This window comes from Sander vitreus, chromosome 16, assembly GCF_031162955.1.
Source record: "Sander vitreus isolate 19-12246 chromosome 16, sanVit1, whole genome shotgun sequence".
NCBI classification, from domain to species: Eukaryota; Metazoa; Chordata; class Actinopteri; order Perciformes; family Percidae; genus Sander; species Sander vitreus.
Genome location: NC_135870.1, coordinates 4,063,295 through 4,085,558, shown reverse-complemented (window position 1 = coordinate 4,085,558; position 22,264 = coordinate 4,063,295). Strand labels below are relative to the sequence as shown.

The following is a 22,264-nucleotide window of genomic DNA, read 5'->3' as shown; positions in this document are numbered from 1 at the left end:
CTCAAAAGATGTGTTCAAGACTCTTTCACTTAACGAGATATTTAAGGTGCGTTGTCTAAAAACAAGTCCCTATATCTCACTGAAATATTACATGTTCGATGATTGTGTCTTATATTAAGTGTTATTAGGTGTTTTGACAGGAAATTAGATGAATAAAGATTTAGCTTTTTGCAGCGTACATAAACAATGAATGGGAAGCGTGGAAAAGATGCTGCCAGTGGACTCGTACCATTAGGGTTTTATCAGCGTTGGTTAGAGACGGATCTACAGATCGACTCTTCTTTTTGTCTCTCAGGTCTCTGGAGCTCTTCTTCGCCACCACAATTGCTTGAATTTAAAAAACCCGAAAAAATCATTTCCAACATTCTTTTATGAAACAAATTGAATTGGACATTAAATGAATGAAAAAAAAGAATGAATTACGCTACCGGTCAAAAGTTTAGGGTCACTTAGAAATGTCCACTCCACTCCAGACAGAACACCAGCTGAGATCAGTTGCATTGTTTTTTTAATCAGGGCAGCAGTTTTCAGATTACATCATGTGTTTACATAATGTCAAAAAGGGTTCTCGACTGTTGTAGAAAGAAGTGGCTGAAGAAACGCTTGACATTCAAGCTTTTTGGTCTAAACGTCATACCCAAATTAAAAGTGGTACAGATCCCATATACTTTGACACTCTGGGGTGTGCCTGATATCATTGGAAAGGTGATTGATGTGGGTGTATTTGTGTATTTGAGAAGTGTTGTATTTTGTAGTTTTTTGGCTTTTTTATTTGCACTTTTTAAATGGAAATAAAAAAACAGACATATCTGTAGAAGGAAAATCATATAAAATCCATTTTTGAATCTTTTGGCTTCTGGATTTTTTCTGTAGTAAGCTGAGAGCATGACACCGATCGACTCTTCTTTTGTCTCTCAGGTCTCTGGAGCTCTTCTTCGCCACCAACCAGAGCTCGTGGGCGACGGACCCCTTGAACAACAAATCCCCGAGACTGTGCCGCAAGTTTTCCTCTCCTCCTCCTCCTCTCACTATCCCCTCTCGCACCGTCTCCCCCGTCCACTCCCGCAAGCTCTCCCTCAGTTCCCCCATCGGTGGGAAAGGCGGAGCGTTGGACCTTTCCACCACCCCCACCTCCTCTGCAGCCAGCTCCCCCACCTCCAGCCACAGCCCCTCCATCTCCTCTCCTCCCCCTACCTCCACCAGGGCCCCCTCTGGCTTCTCCTCGCCTCCGCCCACCGCCACGCGCTCTCCCAGCCTCCCCCAGGCCTCTGGGGTGTCCTCGCCGCCCCCCACCTCCACCAAGGCCCCCCTGGACCTCAGCCGCGGTCCCAGCTCGCCAGAGCTGAGCCCAGCTGAAGGGGAGGACGTCAGTGGGGAGCTGCCTCGCATCGACGCCTTCTGTGGGAAGCTGAGGCGCAGCATCCGCAGGGGTATGTAGCTGGAACACAAAGGCATATGATTCACACACTGACGGGCGCGTGTGAACATCAGCCCATGTGTGGGCACGCGCCTCAGTTGTCGACTGTTGGGAGTGTCACGAAATTGTGGTTTAAAAAATGGGTAAATGCAGAGTTTAGTAACATCTACTGCAAAGTGACTTCAAGTTCTGCATGGAAATGATTTCTTCATTACTAATATTATGCTTGAATTTGACACATCACTGATATGGCCCGCCAACCCAAACAGACTCGGGGGGGGGGGAAACGGGACATAAATGGGTCAGCGTTACCCAACAGTGCTCTTAGATAACCATCTGGCTCCCCGCCCGACAGCTCGTTCACTGTAAAAACAGCGGCTGAGCACCAGGTCAGAAAGTCACAGACAAAACAACAAATTGGAGAGGAGAGAAAGAAAATGAAGAGAGAAACACTAACGGAGCTCTTCTGTTGCCGCCGGAGAGCCTCCTCAGAGGAAAATGACGTATTGAATGGGTGAAAAGGAGAGCAGCTCTCCAATAACACCTCAAATACAGCAGCTTATGACCCAGCAGGCCAAATATACACATGAACAGCGTTCAAAGGCTATATTGCTGATTTATTTGTATCCAGACGCAGTATTTTCAGATCACTTATGTAACAAATATACTGTATGTGTATTATATTTAACTCCCACACAAAAACGGAGCACACAAGGCAGCCTTTTGACAAGTTTAGGGGCGTTGCAAATGACTGTGCACAAATTTCACAAACAGGTGGCTGTTTGGTGGCTAAAACAAGCGAATTACTTTAGGTTTGTGCTTTCCGTCCCTTGAGTCAGAACTTAACACGGAGAAGCAGCGTTCAGTTTTTATGCAACACATATTTGGAACTAACTGACTTTTGTTTCTGTTTGACGCTGCCTTTTCTAAGTAATAGTTAATTTCTTACACCACACTTTAACTTTTATTCTTGTATTTCATACCCGTCCTCTTCTATTATAGATGTTTTCTGTATTCTCTTTAACAGACTTTTACTTGCAGCAGAGTATTTTTACAGTGTGTTATTAGTACTTTTACTTCAGTAACGCATCTGAATACTTCCTCTAGTTTAATCTGATTTGTATAATCAAACCTCACAGAAGTAAAAGACTAGAGCTGCAAAGATGAATCGATAAGTTGACTATTAAACTTAACTATTAAATGAATCACTATTTTGATAAGCGATTAATCAGTTTGAGTCATTTTTTTTATGCAACAAAAGTAAGACTTCTCTGATTCCAGCTTGTTAAATGTGAATATTTTTTAGTTTCTTCACTCCTCTGTGACAGAGTTTGACAAAACTAGACATTTAAGGACGTCATCTTGGGCACAGTTTTCACCATTTTCTGACATGTTATAGACCAAGCAACTATTCGTTAGTAACAGCCCTACAAAATACGTGCGCATGTTTTTTCGTTGTCTTGTTGCATCATGTGACAGATGGCTTTTCTTTCCCTCTTAACAGCTGTCCTGGAGTCAGTTTCTCTGGACAAGTTTCTTCCTGAATCACTGGCCAGCAGCGAGCCGGGCGACATGTCTCCCTGTCGCTCGCCGTCAACACCGAGGCACCTCCGCTACAGACAGCCGGGAGGTACGACGACGTGTGCAAACACACACAGATACACACTTGTAGAATGTCATGCAGTTCTTCTAATGTCTCTGGTTCCTCTCAGTCACACCGGGGGAGAACTCCCGCTGCACGATGTCGCCGGCTTCAGCGTTTGCGATCGCCACTGCTGCTGCCGGGCACAGCAGCTCCCAGGGTGAGCACGGCAAGCTATGAAGGACAAAAGACACACATCTTACTTGGGCCGGGTATCGCCAATGATTTCCTGATTCAATTCTGATTCACCATGTCCCGATTTGATTACATTTTGAAATCAAGTAGGTTAGGGAAATTTCAGTTATAATACCATATTATCTTGGATATAAATGAGATTCTCAGAACTTCTGCTGTAAATTGTTCAAGCACCAGGTTAAAGCTACAGTGCGTAGTTTCTGTCGCCCCCCTGAGTTATTCTGAGTAATGACAAATAAACTGTCGGCACGTCCACATGATACAAGCCTTCTGTGATCCCGCACCGCCCCCCCCCCCCTCCTCCACACCGTTGCTAGTAGCCAAGGAGGACACGGAGGATTAAAAAAACATGACGGACTCTTCAGAAGAGGTCATTATCTTCACTCGAGCTTGTGCGCCGAGTCGCCAATATATGTATCGTTTTAGCACCAGTATCGGGAAAAATCCAAACGATACCTAACCGTAGTAACGAGTAGTTTTACTTTCGGTACTGCTGTACTTTTACGTAAGTAAAATTGTAACAGAGTAGTTTTACACTGTAGTGATGCTACTTTTACGTAAGTAATAGATCTGAGTACTTCTTCCATCCCTGATTGTTGTTTAGACACTTCAATACTCCGATAGAGACAAATATTCAAGTCTTTTAACAGGGAGCTGAAGGGCAAGAATGACCCACGATGTTTGTCCTAATCTTTCATTTCTTTCCTTTCTAGGTTTTAGTAATTCTGAAAAAGTCTGTGACAAAGAATTCATCATCCGGAGAGCTGCTACCAACCGAGTCCTCAACGTGCTGCGACACTGGGTTTCCAAACACTCGCAGGTGAGTCCACAACAGAAAGTCTTTTACTACATGTGTCCAGAAGACCCAAACCTGGAGAAGACACCTGAAAGAGCCTGTTGTTGTGTCTGTTTTCATCACCATCATACCCCCCCCCCCTCTCCTTCTCCTTCTGTGTGTCTGTCTGTGTGTGTCTGTGTCCTCTCCTGTTACTCTTTTCCCCGACGGAGGTGCTCTTTGCTCTGCGTGTCTTTTCTCCCACCCAGGACGCATGCAGAAAGGTCAGCATCCTCCCCGGGGACAGTGAAAGGACTATCGTCTTCTTTGGAGATTATATAAGATGCTATTTTTGTTCTTGGATGTTAGTAGTCTGAAAAGTTAAACATGTATTATTTGGTCCTGTTGATGAACACAGTTCATGGGTCCATGGGAGTGATCGCTTATAGTAAGTATGGGAACACCTGTGAAAAACTTCAATTAAAATCAAGATCTTTATTATCTTACAAAAAACCCAGTACGTTCTGTTTGTCTATAAACATTACAGTAATTAACTTTGTGGTTTTTCCCTCCAACGTAATTAGCCTTTTTATTTATTTTTATTTAAATGTACCATATGTCATTGTCTGCCTCTACGGGTCTCTGTCAATCAAAACAAGAAATGAAGACAAATGTTTTAAGGTTATGTTTTTGACATTTTGCCTGCATTTTTTTTTAATGATGGTTCCTATATGAACACAGTCTTTTCTGTTAACATGTATTATTTCACATGAGAGATTTCTGTATTTGTTTATTATTTGTCTCACAGCTATCCTATTTGGTTTGTGATTTGTGCTGTTTGAGCAAAAATGAAAATACAACACTGGATGTAGATGTCCTCTAGAGGGCATCCTTCTCATGTGCCGTCTCTGTAGCTGGAGACATGATAAGACATCAGTTTAGAGCAGTGGTGCTTTGGATGCAAACTCTTTTTTTTTAAATATAATACAATAATTATATAGCAAATATTTTAAAATTCAAATAATTATCAGTTTTAAATTAGAAAAATGTCTCTGAATAATCATAACTTGGACTTTACAGGAAAGAACTACATTTTCTGAACTTGCTCAAGTCAGTCTTACTGCAAACATTCAGTATGATAAATGTGTATAAATGTGTTGATCTCCAGGACTTTGACATGAACAGTGAGCTGAAGATGGGGGTGATCGGTCTGTTGGAAGAGGTGCTACGAGATCCAGACCTGCTGCCTCAGGAGAGGAAAGCAACATCAAACATATTAAGGTACAAAGTCTCAAAGAGAGTTACAGATTTGGGATCTTATAAACTGTTCTAATGTATATGAATCTTTCAAATATATATATATGTGTGTGTGTGTGTGTGTGTGTGTGTGTGTGTGTGTATATGAAATAAAAAATCTAGTGACCATCAAGAACATGTTGGCCCCTGGTGATAGCATTAATTATTTGGGATAGACTATGTGAACACTGTTTTACCCTGAAAATGAAATGTCTGCAAATGCAGATTTTCTTATCTGGTGCATTATATAGTTTCACCTCATACCTTTCCTGTATATTACCTGAAGGATGGATGCCAAAACGCATTCGCCTTTTTTATGAATCTTATTCTAGTTAGAATGTGCCAGATGTAATACAGGCATTTTACCTTTTGTCAAAATGGTTTTTGGTGCTTGGGTAGCTCACCTGGTAGAGCGTGCGCCCTTATACAGATGCTCAGTCCTCGCGGCAGCGGCCGCGTTTGGATTCCGACCTGCAGCCCTTTGCTGCATGTCATTCCCGCTCTCTCTCCCCTTTCATCTCTAAGCTGTCCTTTCACAAATAAAGGCCTAAAAATGTCCTTTTTATTTGTAGAGCACCCTTCATTACAAGTAAACCCAAAGTGCTTTACATTAAAAACAGCATACACATTAAAACAAAGCATGAATACAAAGAATACAATTAACACATAAGACATCCAACAAAAAATAACAAGAACAAACAAGGGCGATCATATAAATACACACACACACACACACACACACACACACACACACACTGTAATGTACTGTAATGTACAAAGCTCTGAGAAATTAAGTTTAAATTTGACTTTCCTTTTGAATGTGGACACAAATAAGTGTCTTCGATTTTTTTCTTGTTGCTCACTGGATTTGTTCAAGCTCCCCTACCAAAGAGCACCGTCTTATTTTCACAGAGACAAGAAGCTCTCTAGTTCTTCGGTTTTACATGAAATAAAATCTCAATCACACTACTACAGTAGTACTACGGTACACTATGCACACATGTTGTAACGCTGTCTGTTTCGCTCAGCAGTGCCCTTTCTCAAGAAGAACAAGATGATGCTCAGCTGAAGATAGAGGACATATTACAGATGGTCAGTATTGCCGCCTGTCAGTACCACAAAGACCTTCGATTTTAGTTTATTCTGGGTACATTTTTAAGCGATTGTTGAAATAATTTTATCCCCAGACAAGCTGTCCCCTACTACACTTCATTGTGGTAAGAATAACGTTGCTCTCTTAAGGAACACCAGCAGCTCTACAGTAGTGTCTGTGTAATGTGGTGAATTCCCAGTCATAGGTGGATTCCCAGTATGTGGAGTTAACTTGGGGTGCTTTCACATCTGTCGTCCGGTTCATTTGGTCCAGACCAAGGGCAAAAAATTATACATTGTATTATTTATCAGCTGTTTCGATTCCTTTTCACACCACACTGTTTGCTCTGGTCCGAATCAGTTGAGGAGTTGGTGAACCAAAATGCAGCAACACAAGTCACGTGACAACATTCACATCATTGGCCAGATGTGTCTTTGAATGTATTTCATAAACTACTCACAACTTCAAGTTTATCCGCGAGTTGCCATGGGGCTATGTTGCTAAAGTGCAAACTTGTCCTCAACCCATAATGCACAGCGCAGCTGACTACATCAGCTGGTTTAGTCCAAAAATGTTTGAATTCGGATTACGTTCTCCCCACAAACCGAAAGTGAACCGAGAGTGGCCAGGACAGCTCAGTTGGTAGAGCAGGCGCACATATATAGAGGTTTATGCCTCGGCGTAGAAGGTCCAGGGGTCAAGTCCTACCTGTGACGATTTCCTGCATGTCTTCCCCTTCTCTCTCCCCCTTTCATAACTGTCCTATCCATTAAAGGCAGAAATGCCCAAAAAAAATAATAATAAAAGAAGAGTGTACCGAGACCACGCTTGTCTGGTCCACTTTTGGTGCGCATCCGAGTGTGATTGCTGCATTCACACCTGCCCAAACGAACCGAACCAAGGGGGAAAACCAACTCTAGTGCGATTCAACCGAACTAAATGAGGCAGGTGTGAAAGCCTCTTTAGCATACTAGTATTGTAGTTCTTCTGGACTACAAATAGTTTGTGTGTGTTTCCAGGTGGAGAGTCCGAAGGCCGAGTGTTTTGAGTCTCTCTCAGCCATGGAGCTGGCAGAACAGATCACACTCCTGGATCACATCGTGTTCAGGAGTATTCCCTACGAGTGAGTACATGACTCAGAACAATATTCACCTCACGCTCACACCGTATACACCTGCAGGTCCGCAGTCCAGTGTTGGTTCAAATGGCTAATTGTTAAAGAAAATGTTGGTACTGTAAATCTTTTTTTTTATGGGTTTGTAATTTCCAAAATAATTTCCTTGAAAGAGATGTTATGTATTAAACATTAATACTTTTATGTATGTACTGTATGTATGTGTGTGTATATATATGTGTGTATGCATGTGTGTATTAGGGGTGGTAAAAAGAATCGATTCTTAGATGCATCGTGATTCTCTCTAGAACGATTCGATGCTCGATTCTGATAAGTTAATAATCGATTAAAAAAAATAAAACATTTTCAAAAGTTACTGTCTCCAGACAAGTACACATCGGAGAACAGAGAGACTGAAAGAGGACGGGATAATGGACAACAACTTAGAGTTCAGGCAAGAGTGCAGGAAAAAAAACACACAAAAATGGCCAAAATGAAACAAAAATGAAATGTTGTGTGTATATACACATGATCTAATACAGTGGTTCCCAACCTGGAGTCCGGGGACCCCTCAGGGGGGCGGCAAAGATCACAGCGCAAGTCTTTATCTGGTTTGAGGTTGAGGTAAAAAAAAAAATATGTGCACATGTTAAACAAATTATGGTAATACACTAGAATATATAATGTATACAAAAGTCTGTATAAAAACTGTATATTTTTGTTCTCGCTTAACATTGTATGCAGGCTACTTAGTAGGCCAAACCTCCGGGACCTCTTAACCTGGGACCCTTTCTGTCATCAGGTCAGCTGCTAGCTGCTATCATCCCGCCACGGCATCACTATTTTATGAATGAAACATGGCGGAGAAACGTAAAAGTGCTGATAACTCCTCTGTATCAAAAAAGAAAGTAAGGCTCTATCTCGAGAGTTACCTCCACTTCGGTTTCGGAGGGGGGGCTCAGCTTTTCTTAGACAAGAGTAGGGGGGGGGCGCCAAGGAAAAAAGGTTGGGAACCACTGGTCTAATAAGACATACATCAAATAATTAGGCAAAACACATATAGGCTGTTCATCTACTTTATCACATTACATCTGACCACCTCATGTTTCATGTTCTAAGAAGCCAGTTCTCCACCTTTAAACATGACTGAGCCTCTGACGTGGAAGATTACTGGGAGAGAAGGGGACTTTCTCAAGCATGTTTAAAGCTTAAGCATGGAATGACTTTGAATCATATAATTTTGAAAGATATGTTTGCTGAGGACTTTGTTTGTCTGTGTTCTTGCCTGTACTGAAATGTTCTTATTTATCTTTTTTTTTTAAAGGTCCCATGGCATGAAAATTTCACTTTATGAGGTTTTTTTAACATTAATATGTGTTCCCCCAGCCTGCCTATGGTCCCCCAGTGGCTAGAAATGGTGATAGGTGTAAACCGAGCCCTGGGTATCCTGCTCTGCCTTTGAGAAAATGAAAGCTCAGATGGGCTGATCTGGAATCTTCCCTTTATGACGTCATAAGGGGAAAGGTTACCGCCCCTTTCTCTGCTTTGCCCGCCCAGAGAATTTGGCCCACCCATAAGAAAGAGAGAAACATCATGGCTTTCAAACGAGCAAAGTGGCAGTTGGTCAAAGCCACACCCCCACCCTCCACCTTGCCCCCCCTCTCTCCTCCTCAATAGCATTTAAAGCTACAGACTCAGAAATGGCACATCCTAAGGAAAGTTCATTGTGGGACTGGCTCTAGTGGCTGTAATTCTGCACCAAGGCTGAATTTCGGGAAAGAGACTTCAGATACAGTATTAGGGGACCACTAAGGTCTATATAAAAGAGACTTCAGATACAGTATTAGGGGACCACTAAGGTCTATATAAAAGAGACTTCAGATACAGTATTAGGGGACCACTAAGGTCTATATAAAAGAGACTTCAGATACAGTATTAGGGGACCACTAAGGTCTATATAAAAGAGACTTCAGATACAGTATTAGGGGACCACTAAGGCCTATATAAAATCATCCAAAGAGCACCATGTCATGGGACCTTTAACATGTTCAAAATACGCAAAATAATAAGCTAAAACAACTTCAACTAAACTTCATATACTGCACAACAATACATCACATTTTATATTGAAAGTTCCTCGAATGTTTTGGAATGTAAAATTATTATCTGCAACGTGACAAGTAACTATAGATGTTAAATAGAAAAAAATATATTGAAGTATATGTAGTATGAAGTAGAATTACATGTACGTTGAAGGTACTTCCAGTATGTCTGACTGTTCTGTGTTCCTGCAGGGAGTTCCTCGGTCAGGGCTGGATGAAGGTCGACAAGACAGAGAGGACTCCGTACATCATGAAGACCAGCCAGCATTTTAATGACGTAGGACTAAACAGGGTTTTTTTTTCCTCCAAATTTTCCATTATAATCAATTAGTTAATCAACAACTCGAGTCGATAATTGATTCATCATTTTTCAAGCAAAATGTCAGTGGTTCCAGTTTTTCAAATGTGACGCTTTTTGATGCTCATGTTTGTTATATATGATGATAAACTGAAAATGTTTGGAGACGGGACTGTTGACTAAGTTAACTTGTGTTAACTTAGGAAATTGTGGAAGGTCATTTTAAAAGAGATTCTGACATTTTATAGACAAAAAGGTGAATAGATTAATCAAATAATAATCAGACGTAGGGCTGCACGATGTGACCTACATTTTACCTCTAACGGTAAATGTACGATTGACTATTTTTTTTGTCCTCATAGTTCATTGGCAAGGTTTGCACAGTAAATAAGCTCAAATATTGAAGGTGAGATATTTTTTCTAATTGAAAAGTGCTTATTTTTGTGATTTTTTTTATTTTTTTTTTAAACAATTGAAGGAAACGCACAAAGTGGAAACTATTATGGCTATTCATTGAAAATATATGAAATTGAAATGAAAGCACACATTGCTTGAAATGAAAATGTCACATTTTAGTTTTATAAAAATTATCGTCATGGGAAAAATACGTCGACAACGGCTTCAGAATTTCGATGTTGATACATTTTCTATTAATTGTCCAGCCCTAATCAGACGATTATGATATATGATAATGATCTGTAGTTGCAGCCCTACAATAAAACCTTCCTTCATGAAGTTATAATTATCTGTTAGAGAGGTGTCAGCCTTGTTTATATCAATAAGGGTAGACTAAATATAAAAAAAAACATCTAAGTGCAACATGAAAATAGTTATACATAGTCTTCTACTTCTTTAAAATTGTCAACCCTCATTGATATAAACAGGAGAGGATAAAATATTAGATTAACTATCGGAGTAAAGCACACAGCTCTACAAACTACAGCAAAATGACTGTACAGTTGTGGCTGGGTTAGCTCAGTTGGTAGAGCAGGCGCACACACACACACACACACACACACACACACACACACACACATATATATATATATATATATATATACACATTCCCTCTATCTCTCCCCTTTCGTGTCTTCAGCTGTCCTGTGGAAATTAAGACCTAAAAATGCCCAAAAAAATAATCTTTGAAAATAACCGTAAAGTTATATATGCACCTAAAAACAAATACTGAATAAATCTTTAACTAGGTGTACCTAATAAACTGGTAACTAACTGTGGAGTATTTGCAAACAAAGGGGAAATGTCTTTCTCTCACCCTCTCTCCACAGATGAGTAACCTTGTGGCATCTCAGATAATGACCCACACTGACGTGGGCTCCAGGGCCAGCTCCATAGAAAAGTGGCTAGCGGTGGCCGATATCTGCCGCTGCCTCAACAACTACAACGGCGTGCTGGAGATCACCTCGGCTCTCAACCGCAGCGCCATCTTCAGGCTGAAGAAGACCTGGGCAAAAGTCTGCAAACAGGTTGGAATCCATTCATTTAACAGGTTGCTAAAATAAAACCTTACTCTCTGTGCAAAACCTTTACGATTTCTTTGTTTTGTTTTTAGACAAAGGCACTCATGGACCGCCTGCAGAAGACGGTGTCATCAGAAGGGAGGTTCAAGAATCTCAGAGAGACACTGAAAAAGTAAATACTGCTAATTACCAGAGGAAAAAAATAGATGTTTAAATCCAGTACTTAAAAACGGTCTAATGTTTGCGCTGTATGTACGTGTGTGTAGCTGTAACCCTCCATGCGTCCCATACCTGGGCATGTACCTCACTGACCTGGCTTTCATTGAGGAGGGAACACCCAACTTCACGGAGGAGGGCCTGGTTAACTTCTCCAAGATGAGGATGGTAACGAATATACCCTTTAACTGCTCCCGTTCTTTAACGATGCTTATGAAAGCCCAATTGACTGTTAGCTAAACCCTTCCCCTGAAAAAGAAGCCTTTCCAAAACCAAAAATACAACCAGTCTTCCAACGTAAGCTACAATTGTTAGCTTGTCAGGTTAACTAGCTTACTTCATACAGTAACCAAGCAATTCTAAGACCAAGGAGCACATCATTAAATGAGTTTGTTCGGTGAATGTCATAATACAATGTCGTATTTCCCCACTGGTTGGGTGCTGGTTGTTAGCGGCTCTGTCGCGACCGTTCGCAGCTTTGTCGTGCTATTTATTGGATTTGTGTTAGTTTTCAAAAATATATGAGCAGGATTCCTGTTTAAAATGTGTCAGCTGGAACATTAATGTCAGAGGGAGGCATTTTTAAACAATTAAGCTAAAGTAAGCTTCATTAGCTAGTTAACTATAGCTGATAAAGTCTGTTAGCGACAGTTATTAGTTTAGGCAGCAAAATCGCAAGTTGACAGCTAGAAATGAAAGGGTGCTTTAGTCTACAACTCTCTAGAATCAAAGACCCATTGTTTCAGAAATATATTTAAGACTTATTATAGGATTCATGTTTTAAAATGAGTCCGCTGGATTAAAAGGCAGCTAGAGACATTTTCAACTCAATGGAGCTAATGCGTTAGCTTAATTAGCTAGCTAACTAGCTATGGCTTATAAAATCTGTCTGCAACAACGGCAAATTTAAATGTCAAAGGCTAGAAATGAGAAGCTGCTTTTGTCTGTCACTTCTTAAAATGTAAAGGGGAGGGGGGTTTAGCTAACAGTCAATTGATTAAGTTGTTTTTTAACTCTGTCTCTCCTCTCTCAGATTTCTCATATTATCCGGGAGATTCGTCAGTTCCAGCAAGCACTTTACAGGATAGAGCACCAACCAAAAGTGTGTCTAATATAATGCATTATTTGTGCAGTACGGAAGTGATTAGTATTTAACTATTAACACAAACTATTTGCCTGTCCTGACTCCCTCCAGGTGACTCAGTTCCTCCTGGATAAGACATTAGTGATGGATGAAGATACCCTTTATGAGCTCTCGCTGAAGATCGAACCTCGAGTACCACCTGGCTAACATTTCACACACAAACATATTCACGCAGACGTGATATACAAAATATATCCATCAAACAATATCAGTGATGAATTAACACAACTTGAGATTCTTTCTTAATAAAGCAGGGGTTGTTTTATGAAACAACACCAGTTATTGTGCTTAGGAAACTCAGGAGAAAATGTGCCTTTTTGTGTAAATATCTGATGTGTATATTTAGTAAACAGAATAAACTGTATAACATACACAACTTTGTCATACAATCGTACAGTTATGACTGTAGAAACAACCATGTTAGCTAGCCAAACATTGCACTAGTAAGTAACAGTTGCTGCTGTCACATTGTAAATACCAAACAATCTGCCTCTGTAGTCTTGCACGTAAACAATGTCAGATGAGTTTTACATTATTTATGTAATCATGGCCGGATTAACCTGCTTGTCCATAGAGAGGCGAAGTCCTTCCCCTACCGGTGGACCACCATGGGACCTTATTTAGGAAAAAATATGTACTGTAGTGAACGGCGAGAAATAAATAAATATTTGATCCCATTTGAATTGAGCCATGAATTACACATATACACAATTACACACATACTATTTTTTAAATCAAGGTAGACTGTCGAAAAAATTAAGTATAAGACTGAAAATATGTAATTAGAAAGACTAATCACCCCTAAGTAAGTGATGTCTTGCTGAAGCTACAATGACTGTGTTTTGTACTGGGATGTAACTCAAACAAACAGGTCTTGCTCGTGCTTTCTTTTCTCGGTTGATGAAAAGACGCTGGATCAGGTAAGATAAGGTTCTTCTGATCTGTTGTGGATCAGAGCTAAGCTAGCTAGCTAGCGAGCAAGCCGAGCAGTTAGCAAGGTTACGTATATCGTGTGAGATGAGATATGTAGTTCACTGAGCGGTTTCACACAAAACAAATGGTACTACGGCAAACCTACAACAAACTGACTTTCTTCACTTAAAAATGATTGTTTTAATCTGACAATATATGTGTAATTCAAGTATTTTTTTTCTCGCCGTTGATTTTTTTACATAATTAGGTCCCATTGGGTTCACCGGAAGTAGAGTGACTTTCCCTGTTTATTGGGCCCAAGGTTTGCTGTGTGGTTTCCAAATTATTTTTGAAATATGCACTATTTACACAAAGCCTCTGCACAGGATATACGAAGTGAACTGGAGGCTGTGTGCCAGTGAAAGTTGCTCTCTGGAAGCATAGGCAGAAAAAATGTTTTGGCCTCTTGGGGGCAGCGATACAAGCTGTAAACACAACATAGATTGACTTATTATCATCTCAAGTAGATACGGTCTCAGTGTTGAAGAAAGGTCTGGCTGAACCCATCGTAATTGTAGGAGAAAAAAACGCTCCAAGTTGTATTTCTTTAAACCAATCACAATCATCTTGGGTGGCATTAAACTCCGGATGCAGTGACTGTACCCTTACAAAATTGTGAAACTTGTTTTGGAGGAACATTTGCACGTGGGGAGGCAAACCCTGTCATTAAAATGGCTAAATCCCTACAAAAGGAAATTTTGCAACAACTTTTAGAGCCCTAGAGGCGAAGCCTGCCTATACTTCAGCTCAGGAGGAGCTCACTGGACTTATGGTGCGTTCCATTTACCTTGGAAGCCGGAGCTGGAATGACGTCACACCCAAGTTAGTCTTGCTTTGCCAGACCTTCCTCCACAGCGCTGCGAAGGAGGGTCCGGCTAGTCCACACAGCATTCTGGGATGGGAGAAAAAAGTGCTCTGGTTTATTGGCATTTCTTTTAACCAATTACAATCGTCATGGGCGGCGCCAAGCACCGGGAAAAGCCGCGGTCCCACTACAAAATGGCCTCGGGAAGGAACTTGTTTTGGTGGAACGTGTGTACGTTCAACAGTATTTTTAGTCGTGCAACAGAAAACTCAGATTGGACAGATAGTCTGCTAGCTGTCTGGATTTACCCTGCAGAGATCTGAGGAGCAGTTAACCATAGTCCTCAGAAATCCACCGGAGTTCAAAATTACAACACAAAGAAAACGGAAGGTAACGAACAGCCGGCTGAAAAGAGTGAAATCCAGCGGAATTTCCAAAGGCAACGTAGTAATCCTGGAAGTGGAACGTCGTGGATATAAACTACTCCCAAGTTAACCGCGTTCCAGTAAAACAAGTCATTTGTGTTCTATCCAGGTTATACCAGTTGATAACAACTAGTGCTGTCAGTTAAACGTTAACGCAAATCCATTTTAACGGCGTAATTTTTTGTATCGCGAGATTAACGTTCTTTTTGGCCTAGCAAACTTTGTAGCTTTTTTCACATGCTGTTGCAACAACTAGTAACGTTAGAAAAACTACAACACCACACCGGATCTAGCTAGACCGGAAACAAAACAGGCACGCCGCACACACTTGTTTGGGCTTGCGAGTAGTAGGCTAACGTTACGTTTTGAGTGGATGGCGAGCGCGAGACGCCAAAATGGATGCCAATAAGATTCTGAATGGAAAGTTTACTTTTAAAAAGTTGTCAAATGGTTCCATTGACAAGACCAAAGTGATCTGTGTGTTTTGTCGCTGTGAACTGAGCTATCATCGCAGCACGTCCAGTCTGAAATACCACTTGATGGCCAAGCACACGGCTGATGGCCAAGCACACAGCTGAAGGCCAAGCACACAGCTGATGGCCAAGCACACAGCTGAGGGCCAAGCACACAGCTGATGGCCAAGCACACAGCTGATGGCCAAGCACACAGCTGATGGCCAAGCACACAGCTGATGGCCAAGCACATGGCTGATGCCAATTCTCCGCCCCCTCGTCAAAGCCAGGCGACAAAAGCACAAAGCAAGCCGATCCACTTTTCCATGTTGATAAGAGCATTAAAATGAGAAAAAAATAATTGGACAAAAAGAAATCTAGGGACATTTAGAATAGATAAAAATGTGCGATTAATTATGATTAATTGCAGTTAACTATGAAATTAATGCGATTAATCGCGATGAAATATTTTAATCGTTTGACAGCACTAATAACGTATTTTTTGTGCATACAAACAGCATAACAACATGTCCCCAGAAGTTGGACAGGACTGTGTATACGACTGATTTAGTGAGACAAAAATAAGGCAGAGCTTATTTACTGTATATAACTACAGCTTCACTACTGTTGATGCTTAGAGCAGCCATGTTGGATTGTAAAGTCTGGGTACTGTGAGGTTCTTCAACTTTCCTAGTCGAAAATCCGACTTCAGGGGGGCGTTTCAGTTGAAATTTCCGACTTTGAACTCGGAAATTCCAACTTCAGATTTCAAATGGAACGCACCATACGCTTGTAGGTTGCCAGCTCAGAGTCGTGCATATTCCCAGATAAAATGACAATGAATCAAATGACCACAAACACATTACCACACAGTGAACCTCAAGCAGTTGGGGCCCCCTGGGGGTGTATGGCGTACCCCGTTGGTAGTCCAGCCTCATGAATATGTGTGCGTGGAGACACACTGGGTTCCCTAAACAGCTGGAGGACAGTTAAAATATTGTATCTTCCTTATACTTTCTGGCCTGCCTGTTTCTAAAGGTTTATGTTGTTGCAGTTGTATTGCATTTGCATGTTAACAGCAAAACTCTTTGTAGTTTACACACAAAATCAGAAAGTATGGTCATAGCAAACATAAGATTTACATTTTATTCATCTTTCTTGACAATCAAAAGCATTTCTGCTACAGATCATGTCTTTTCAGTGTCAGTGATTTTTGTACACAAAACGTCCTGATTATAATAATCTTTCTGCTCTTTTTTTTAAAGAGTCTCGGCCTAAAAGGTTTCTCACATAATACAAAGCCCTTCAGTTAAATTTATTTTACTATTCACTATTATAGGTTCCTTGTCAATGTGATCTTTTAATCATATTTCAAACCTTAACTGTATTAGTAAAATAGTAATACCTTGGCACTGTTGATTCGTAAAGAATGTCAATAGACTCAGTGTTTCTAGCATGAATATAGCACGATGTCCCTTCTGTCCTTCAGATTACTGTTATCTTTATAGTTGACTGTTACTGACTTTTGTTAGCTTCATTCATTTATTTTGGCACATTCCTGATGACAGGAATCTTCAAACTCTTAAATGCATTAGTGTATAAGACCCCGTGCTTTCTTACAGTACTGTATACTTTGAAATTCCAGCTTTGCTGTTGTATTTTTCCATGCATTTCTTTGTGTAATGTACAGATATTTACACCCAATAAAAGCAAACAAATGTGACTTATAATGTAGTTCTGAACAGTTTTTATGGCAGTTATAGGAAGATACAGTTGGCCCTGAGTGCTCAATGCTAGTTGCACACACAACCTAACTTGAGTTACAGAAGAAGTTTCCAAGGCACTTTTCAGGCTTTGTGATGTTGAGCTATAATAACGACTTCCAAGAAGTAATGTTGCGTTCGTGAAAGATGCATTTCTTTTGAACGGTTCTTTGGTATGAATGAAGGGAACTGAGCTGTATGAGAGCCGTTCTTTTTATCATTGTGGCCAAAATTGCCCTCCCTCTCCTGTGCTTTGGGGGCACTTCTGCCTCCTCTTGTGACAACGGCAGCAGCAGGCTTTTCTTTTTTTTTTCTTTTTTTTTTTATTTCACCTTTATTTATTCAGGCAAGTCATTAAGAGCATGTTATTAGCATGAGATGCACAGAAAGCTGTTACACTGAAAACACTTTTATCCAACGTGTGACTGGCAGGCGCGCACGTACTGTACGATGCCTCATTGATATTCAGTCATAAACCATGGCAGGGACTCACGTGTCAGGCGTGTTCTTCAGTTTTTGGTTTCCCCTGGAAACTTATTTTGTTTTGTACCTAAAGTGCATTTTATTTTGTGCAACTTGGATTTTTATGCATCCGCTCCGGCGACAGTTGTGGCCGGAGGCATTATGTTTTCGCGTTGTCCGTACTTATCTACGTCCGTCCGTCCATTCTTGCGAACGCGATATCTCAGGACCCCCTGGAGGGTTTTTTATTTAAATTGGGTATGGACGTATTGGGCCTAAGGATGAACTGATTCATATTTGGCGGTCAAAGGTCAATGGCCTCACAAAACGCGTTTATGGCCATAACTCAAGAGTTCATATGCTTACTATGGAGAACATTTACACAGTTGTCTAATAGGATGAAGTGATTATTGTAATGACATTTTATATCCAAAAGGTCAACTTCACTGTGAAATCATAATGTTCTGAAAAAGAAGTTTCTGGCCATTATTCAACACCATAACTCAGGAATAGAAATGGGAACATTTGGTCCGATACTGAATTAGTGACGATAATCTTGAAACTGTCTTAAAGTCCCAAGCCACTTAACTTGCGAGAGGTCCTAAGGTTCAAATCCCGGACGAAACACCAGGCTAGCAGAAGGGACTGATAACAAGCCCATTACACAATCAACTAATTTACCACACAGACACTGCATAATAATACTAATACCAGGGTCGTCACAGCTGCCGGGTTGAAGATGTGTGTGAAGCATCCACGTTTCGCCAAAAAATACACTTTTGCTTTCACACCTACCTTATTTTTGCTCCGTTTAAAACAAACTCTGGAGCGTTTGGTCAGATTGTCTGGTTGGTTTGGGGCTGGTGTGAAAGCTCATCCGAACAAACAAACTCTGGTCCGCTTGAAAACGGGGTCTCGGTTCGCTTCCAAGTCAACTAGAGTTTGCTTCACTTCAAGAGAACCAAAAAACAGCATTTACTAGCCTGCCATTTCAATCTTGCGCACAATTTACAGACTTATATATATGATCTAAGGGATGATAACTTTCAGATCCATGAGCTGTTCATCATCATCTCTCTTTCACTCGCTGTCTGTCAGCTGCTCACATTGTTCGCCTTCTTCTTAAATATTAGAAACGCTAAAGCAGAACCAGAAAACCCAAGACGTTATGAATCTGGTGTTGCTCCATTATTTCTCAGACCAGAAGTGTCGGCGAGTTTCAGATATTCGATCGCGTGACGTGTGTTTACAGTTTGGTGCGTTTGACAAAGTGCAGTGTGAACGCAAACCGAACCAAATGAAAAATGCGAAAAATGAGTCCATCGAACTATAGGTGTGAAAGCGCACTCAGTATCTTCATGAAATTGCTTCACTACATATATTGAGTCTGGACAGACGTGGGTGTAAAGTGCAATTTGACTGGTTGGCCGAGTCAAACAACCTCAAGGCGATAACTCTAGTTTTAAATTGGCTTTTGTCTTCTTTTTTTGGTTGTATTCTCTATATTTGCAGTATAGTTTTGTAATGCCTTGTGAACTCGGTGTAAAGTTTGTGTGTGTGGAGCTCTCAGGGTCAGTGTGTGAGGGGAAAACATCAAGGTCAATCTGGACAGTGACATCGGACCCATGGCGGTCATGGTTAATCATGGCTCCACATTAGCAGTCTGTGCCGTCGTAGCTCATGTTGGTGGTCCTCCATTGGTTTGTTTCTGGACTTATGATTGGCTTCCAGGAGGTTTTAATCCCACATGAGGGGGCGGAGTCCCCTGAGAGCGGAGAGTGAAAAGCTCTTTAACAAGAGACCTTCAGCAAGAAGGCAGAGCAGCTTCCCTACAGGTATTGTAAATACTTTTTCTTACTTTTCTTGCAGAAAGGCTCCGTTAGCGTCATGCATCTCAAGCTGAATGTAAAATCTTTTGTATCAAAGAAGATACAGGCTATACACCTTGATATTTGATCTTTTTTGAATGCTTGGGACATTTATGGTTAATGTGAGGAAGGTTACCATGTGAGAGCATGTTTCAAAAGTCAACATGTTTTCAATAGGAGCAGTGAAGGCAGGATGTTATAACAGCTTTAAGATGATATGTAGCTGAATAAATTACTGCAAACGTTATGAATTAGAACTAAAAGAAAGCTTTGCAGTTACAGCTGCAATGATTAATCAATTAGTTGTCAACTTTTAAATCAACCGCCAACTATTTTGATAACCGATTAATCGGTTTGAGTATTTTATTTATGGAAAAAAAAAAAAAATCTTGTTCTCAGCTTGTTAAATGTGAATATTTTCTAGTTTCTTCTCTCCTCTGTGACAGTAATCTGAATATCTTTGAGTTGTGGACTAAACAACATTTTAGGATGGCTTTGGGAAACACTGATCCACATTTTTCACCATTTCATGACATTTTATAGACCAAACAACTAATTGATTAATCGGGAAAATCAACAGATTAGACTACAAGGGAAATAAATGTTAGTTGCCGCCCTATTTGCAGTTAAAAAGGCAACTTTTTTTGGTGCACTTTGCATGAAAATGATTTATTTTACATGTTTCTTAAATGTTTTATTTGAAATACCTGAAGTGGTGGTAACTTTGCTGTGTCCTCTGGAGAGGACGAAGCTGCTCTTATTTCCTGAACATACTGTCTCAGAGTTAAAAGGTCACAGTGGTCAGGGGAGGGGAGGCTGATCCCAGGTCTGTCGTGGGTTTGGCGTAATCCTGACTATAAGAACATATGATCCACAGTGTCAGTTGGCAGTGGAGGCTTTATAAGGCACAAGCACAGAATGCAGAATCTAAACGTGATCTTTTTCCTTGTCGATCGTTGCTGCTTCACCTCTGTTCTGACTCTACCTTCCCTCCTCCCCGTGTTTCCATCCCTCTGTCCTGCTGACATGGCCTCATGAGGTCTGGTCTTATGACCAGTGCAGAATGTCACCGCGTTGGGAGCCAGCGTCGGCTTGTTTCTTGGCACTGGATCATGGCAGCACAACTGCTCTCCAGTGATCTATAAATAACATTACCGCTGACCCAAAGAGTCCGAAACCATTAACCTCCACAGACAGAGAGGTGAATGGAATCAGTGGGATAAATTCTCCAGTCAAAAAAATATCCTGTGACTTATTGGGGGAATGAATTATTTTCATTGTTGAGTAGATGTTTGGTCTATAAAATGTCAGAAAAATGGTGAAAAATAGCGATCGGTGTTTTCCCAAAGCTGTCCTCAAATGTCTTGTTTAGTCCACAACTCAAATATATTCTGTTTACTGTCACAGAGGAGAGAAGAGACTAGAACAATATTCTAATTAACAAGCTGGAATCAGAGAATTTTAACTTTTTCTTCATTAAACAATGACTCAAACTGACTGATTATCAAAATAGTTAGCAATTAAATTAATAGTTAACTAGTCAATTAATCGATTCATCTCGACCTCCACCTCAGTGATCAGTTTAGAGCAGATCGGCCGTCTTTCCTTTGACCTGGATTAACAGTACTGTCCTCACAGCTTCCCTCTATATTAAGACACAGTCTCGTGGATATTACACACTCTCTGTCTGTGAAGGACAAGCTAGAACATGACCTTTTCGTTAAGAACTTTTATGTAATGTAGGCCTACTACATTTAACATTTTGAATCAAGCTTCATGGACATAAAAACAAAAATAACAATATTGTGCCAAACTGGAAACTGCAGTTTGTTTCTGAGCTGTCTCAAGCCCCACTTTCTTCTGTGTCCTTAAGACAGACGTCTTTGAACTGTTTATTAGTGGACACATACAACCTGCCATCCTGAAGGTGGGAGACTGGGATAATGCTAAGAGCATCTGTCACTGCCCCACCTACTCTAAGCTCATTACTGTATTAAACAAAAAGCTGTGGGGGGATCGGTGTACTCGCATTGTGCACTAATGCAGTTCAGACTTTTGTTAAGGAATTGACTATTTATAGCACTTAAGCCCAGTTCAGACCAAAGATTTGTGACGAAACGAAACTGTTTGCAGGGAAAAGTTTCAGCGGTCTGAACCGGCCCGTCTCAGCTCGACTCAAACCAGCTGATGGGGTCGCTGCGACCCGGCTCTTCAAGTCGCAGAGCCTGGTTTTAGAAAGTAAGGGACGTCACCTGTTTCAACAGCCAATAGAGAAGTCAGCTGGTAAAGTCAGCTACAACTATAGAAACGGAATTATCCATTTTATTTTAATGTTACAAACAGCTGTTAGAAATGGCGGTTTTCTCGCCTCGTCTTATTGGTGTGAACTGGCAGGTTTTAGAAAGCTGCAGACCGACTCGTTGAAAGAAGTTGCAAGTTTGAACTTGTCTCGTCACGAAACTTTGATCTGAACTGGTCTTAGATTTAGTGGGAAAGTCTCTGCTTTCTCTGGCTTCTCTTAAAAGAACTAATCCCCCCTTACTAAACACATACAGCATAAATCAGTACCAAAGAAAATATATTATTTTTTTGATATTGTGTTGTACAGAAATTCGTCTGCACAGCTTTGCCAATATTTAATTTTAGACACATTGGGACGTAGTAACTACTCGCTGGGTTAGATGGTGAAATACTGTAGCATGGCTAGCTAACCGTTAGCATTGCTAGCCATCTGAGAACATGTTAGT

At 40.8% G+C, this 22,264-nt stretch overlaps 1 protein-coding gene across 10 annotated transcripts in view; it reads left to right on the top strand.

Annotated features, from left to right (window-relative positions):
* The window catches only part of rasgrf2a (Ras protein-specific guanine nucleotide-releasing factor 2a), a 48,140-nt gene extending 33,093 nt beyond the window's left edge, over window positions 1–15,047 (top strand). For 4 of the 10 annotated variants that reach the window (XM_078271328.1, XM_078271321.1, XM_078271327.1 and 1 more), the window contains 14 exons: window positions 919–1,430; window positions 2,922–3,047; window positions 3,130–3,219; window positions 3,968–4,074; window positions 5,198–5,310; window positions 6,354–6,417; window positions 6,513–6,542; window positions 7,438–7,541; window positions 9,827–9,911; window positions 11,219–11,416; window positions 11,503–11,582; window positions 11,677–11,794; window positions 12,660–12,728; window positions 12,822–15,047. In XM_078271328.1, the coding sequence (XP_078127454.1) occupies window positions 919–1,430; window positions 2,922–3,047; window positions 3,130–3,219; window positions 3,968–4,074; window positions 5,198–5,310; window positions 6,354–6,417; window positions 6,513–6,542; window positions 7,438–7,541; window positions 9,827–9,911; window positions 11,219–11,416; window positions 11,503–11,582; window positions 11,677–11,794; window positions 12,660–12,728; window positions 12,822–12,917 (1,792 nt within the window). In that variant the 3' untranslated portion in view covers window positions 12,918–15,047. The remainder of the gene's footprint in view (window positions 1–918; window positions 1,431–2,921; window positions 3,048–3,129; window positions 3,220–3,967; window positions 4,075–5,197; window positions 5,311–6,353; window positions 6,418–6,512; window positions 6,543–7,437; window positions 7,542–9,826; window positions 9,912–11,218; window positions 11,417–11,502; window positions 11,583–11,676; window positions 11,795–12,659; window positions 12,729–12,821) is intronic. The other 6 variants (XM_078271323.1, XM_078271329.1, XM_078271325.1 and 3 more) reach the window with 4 other exon arrangements.
* The last annotated feature ends 7,217 nt before the right edge of the window (window positions 15,048–22,264 follow it).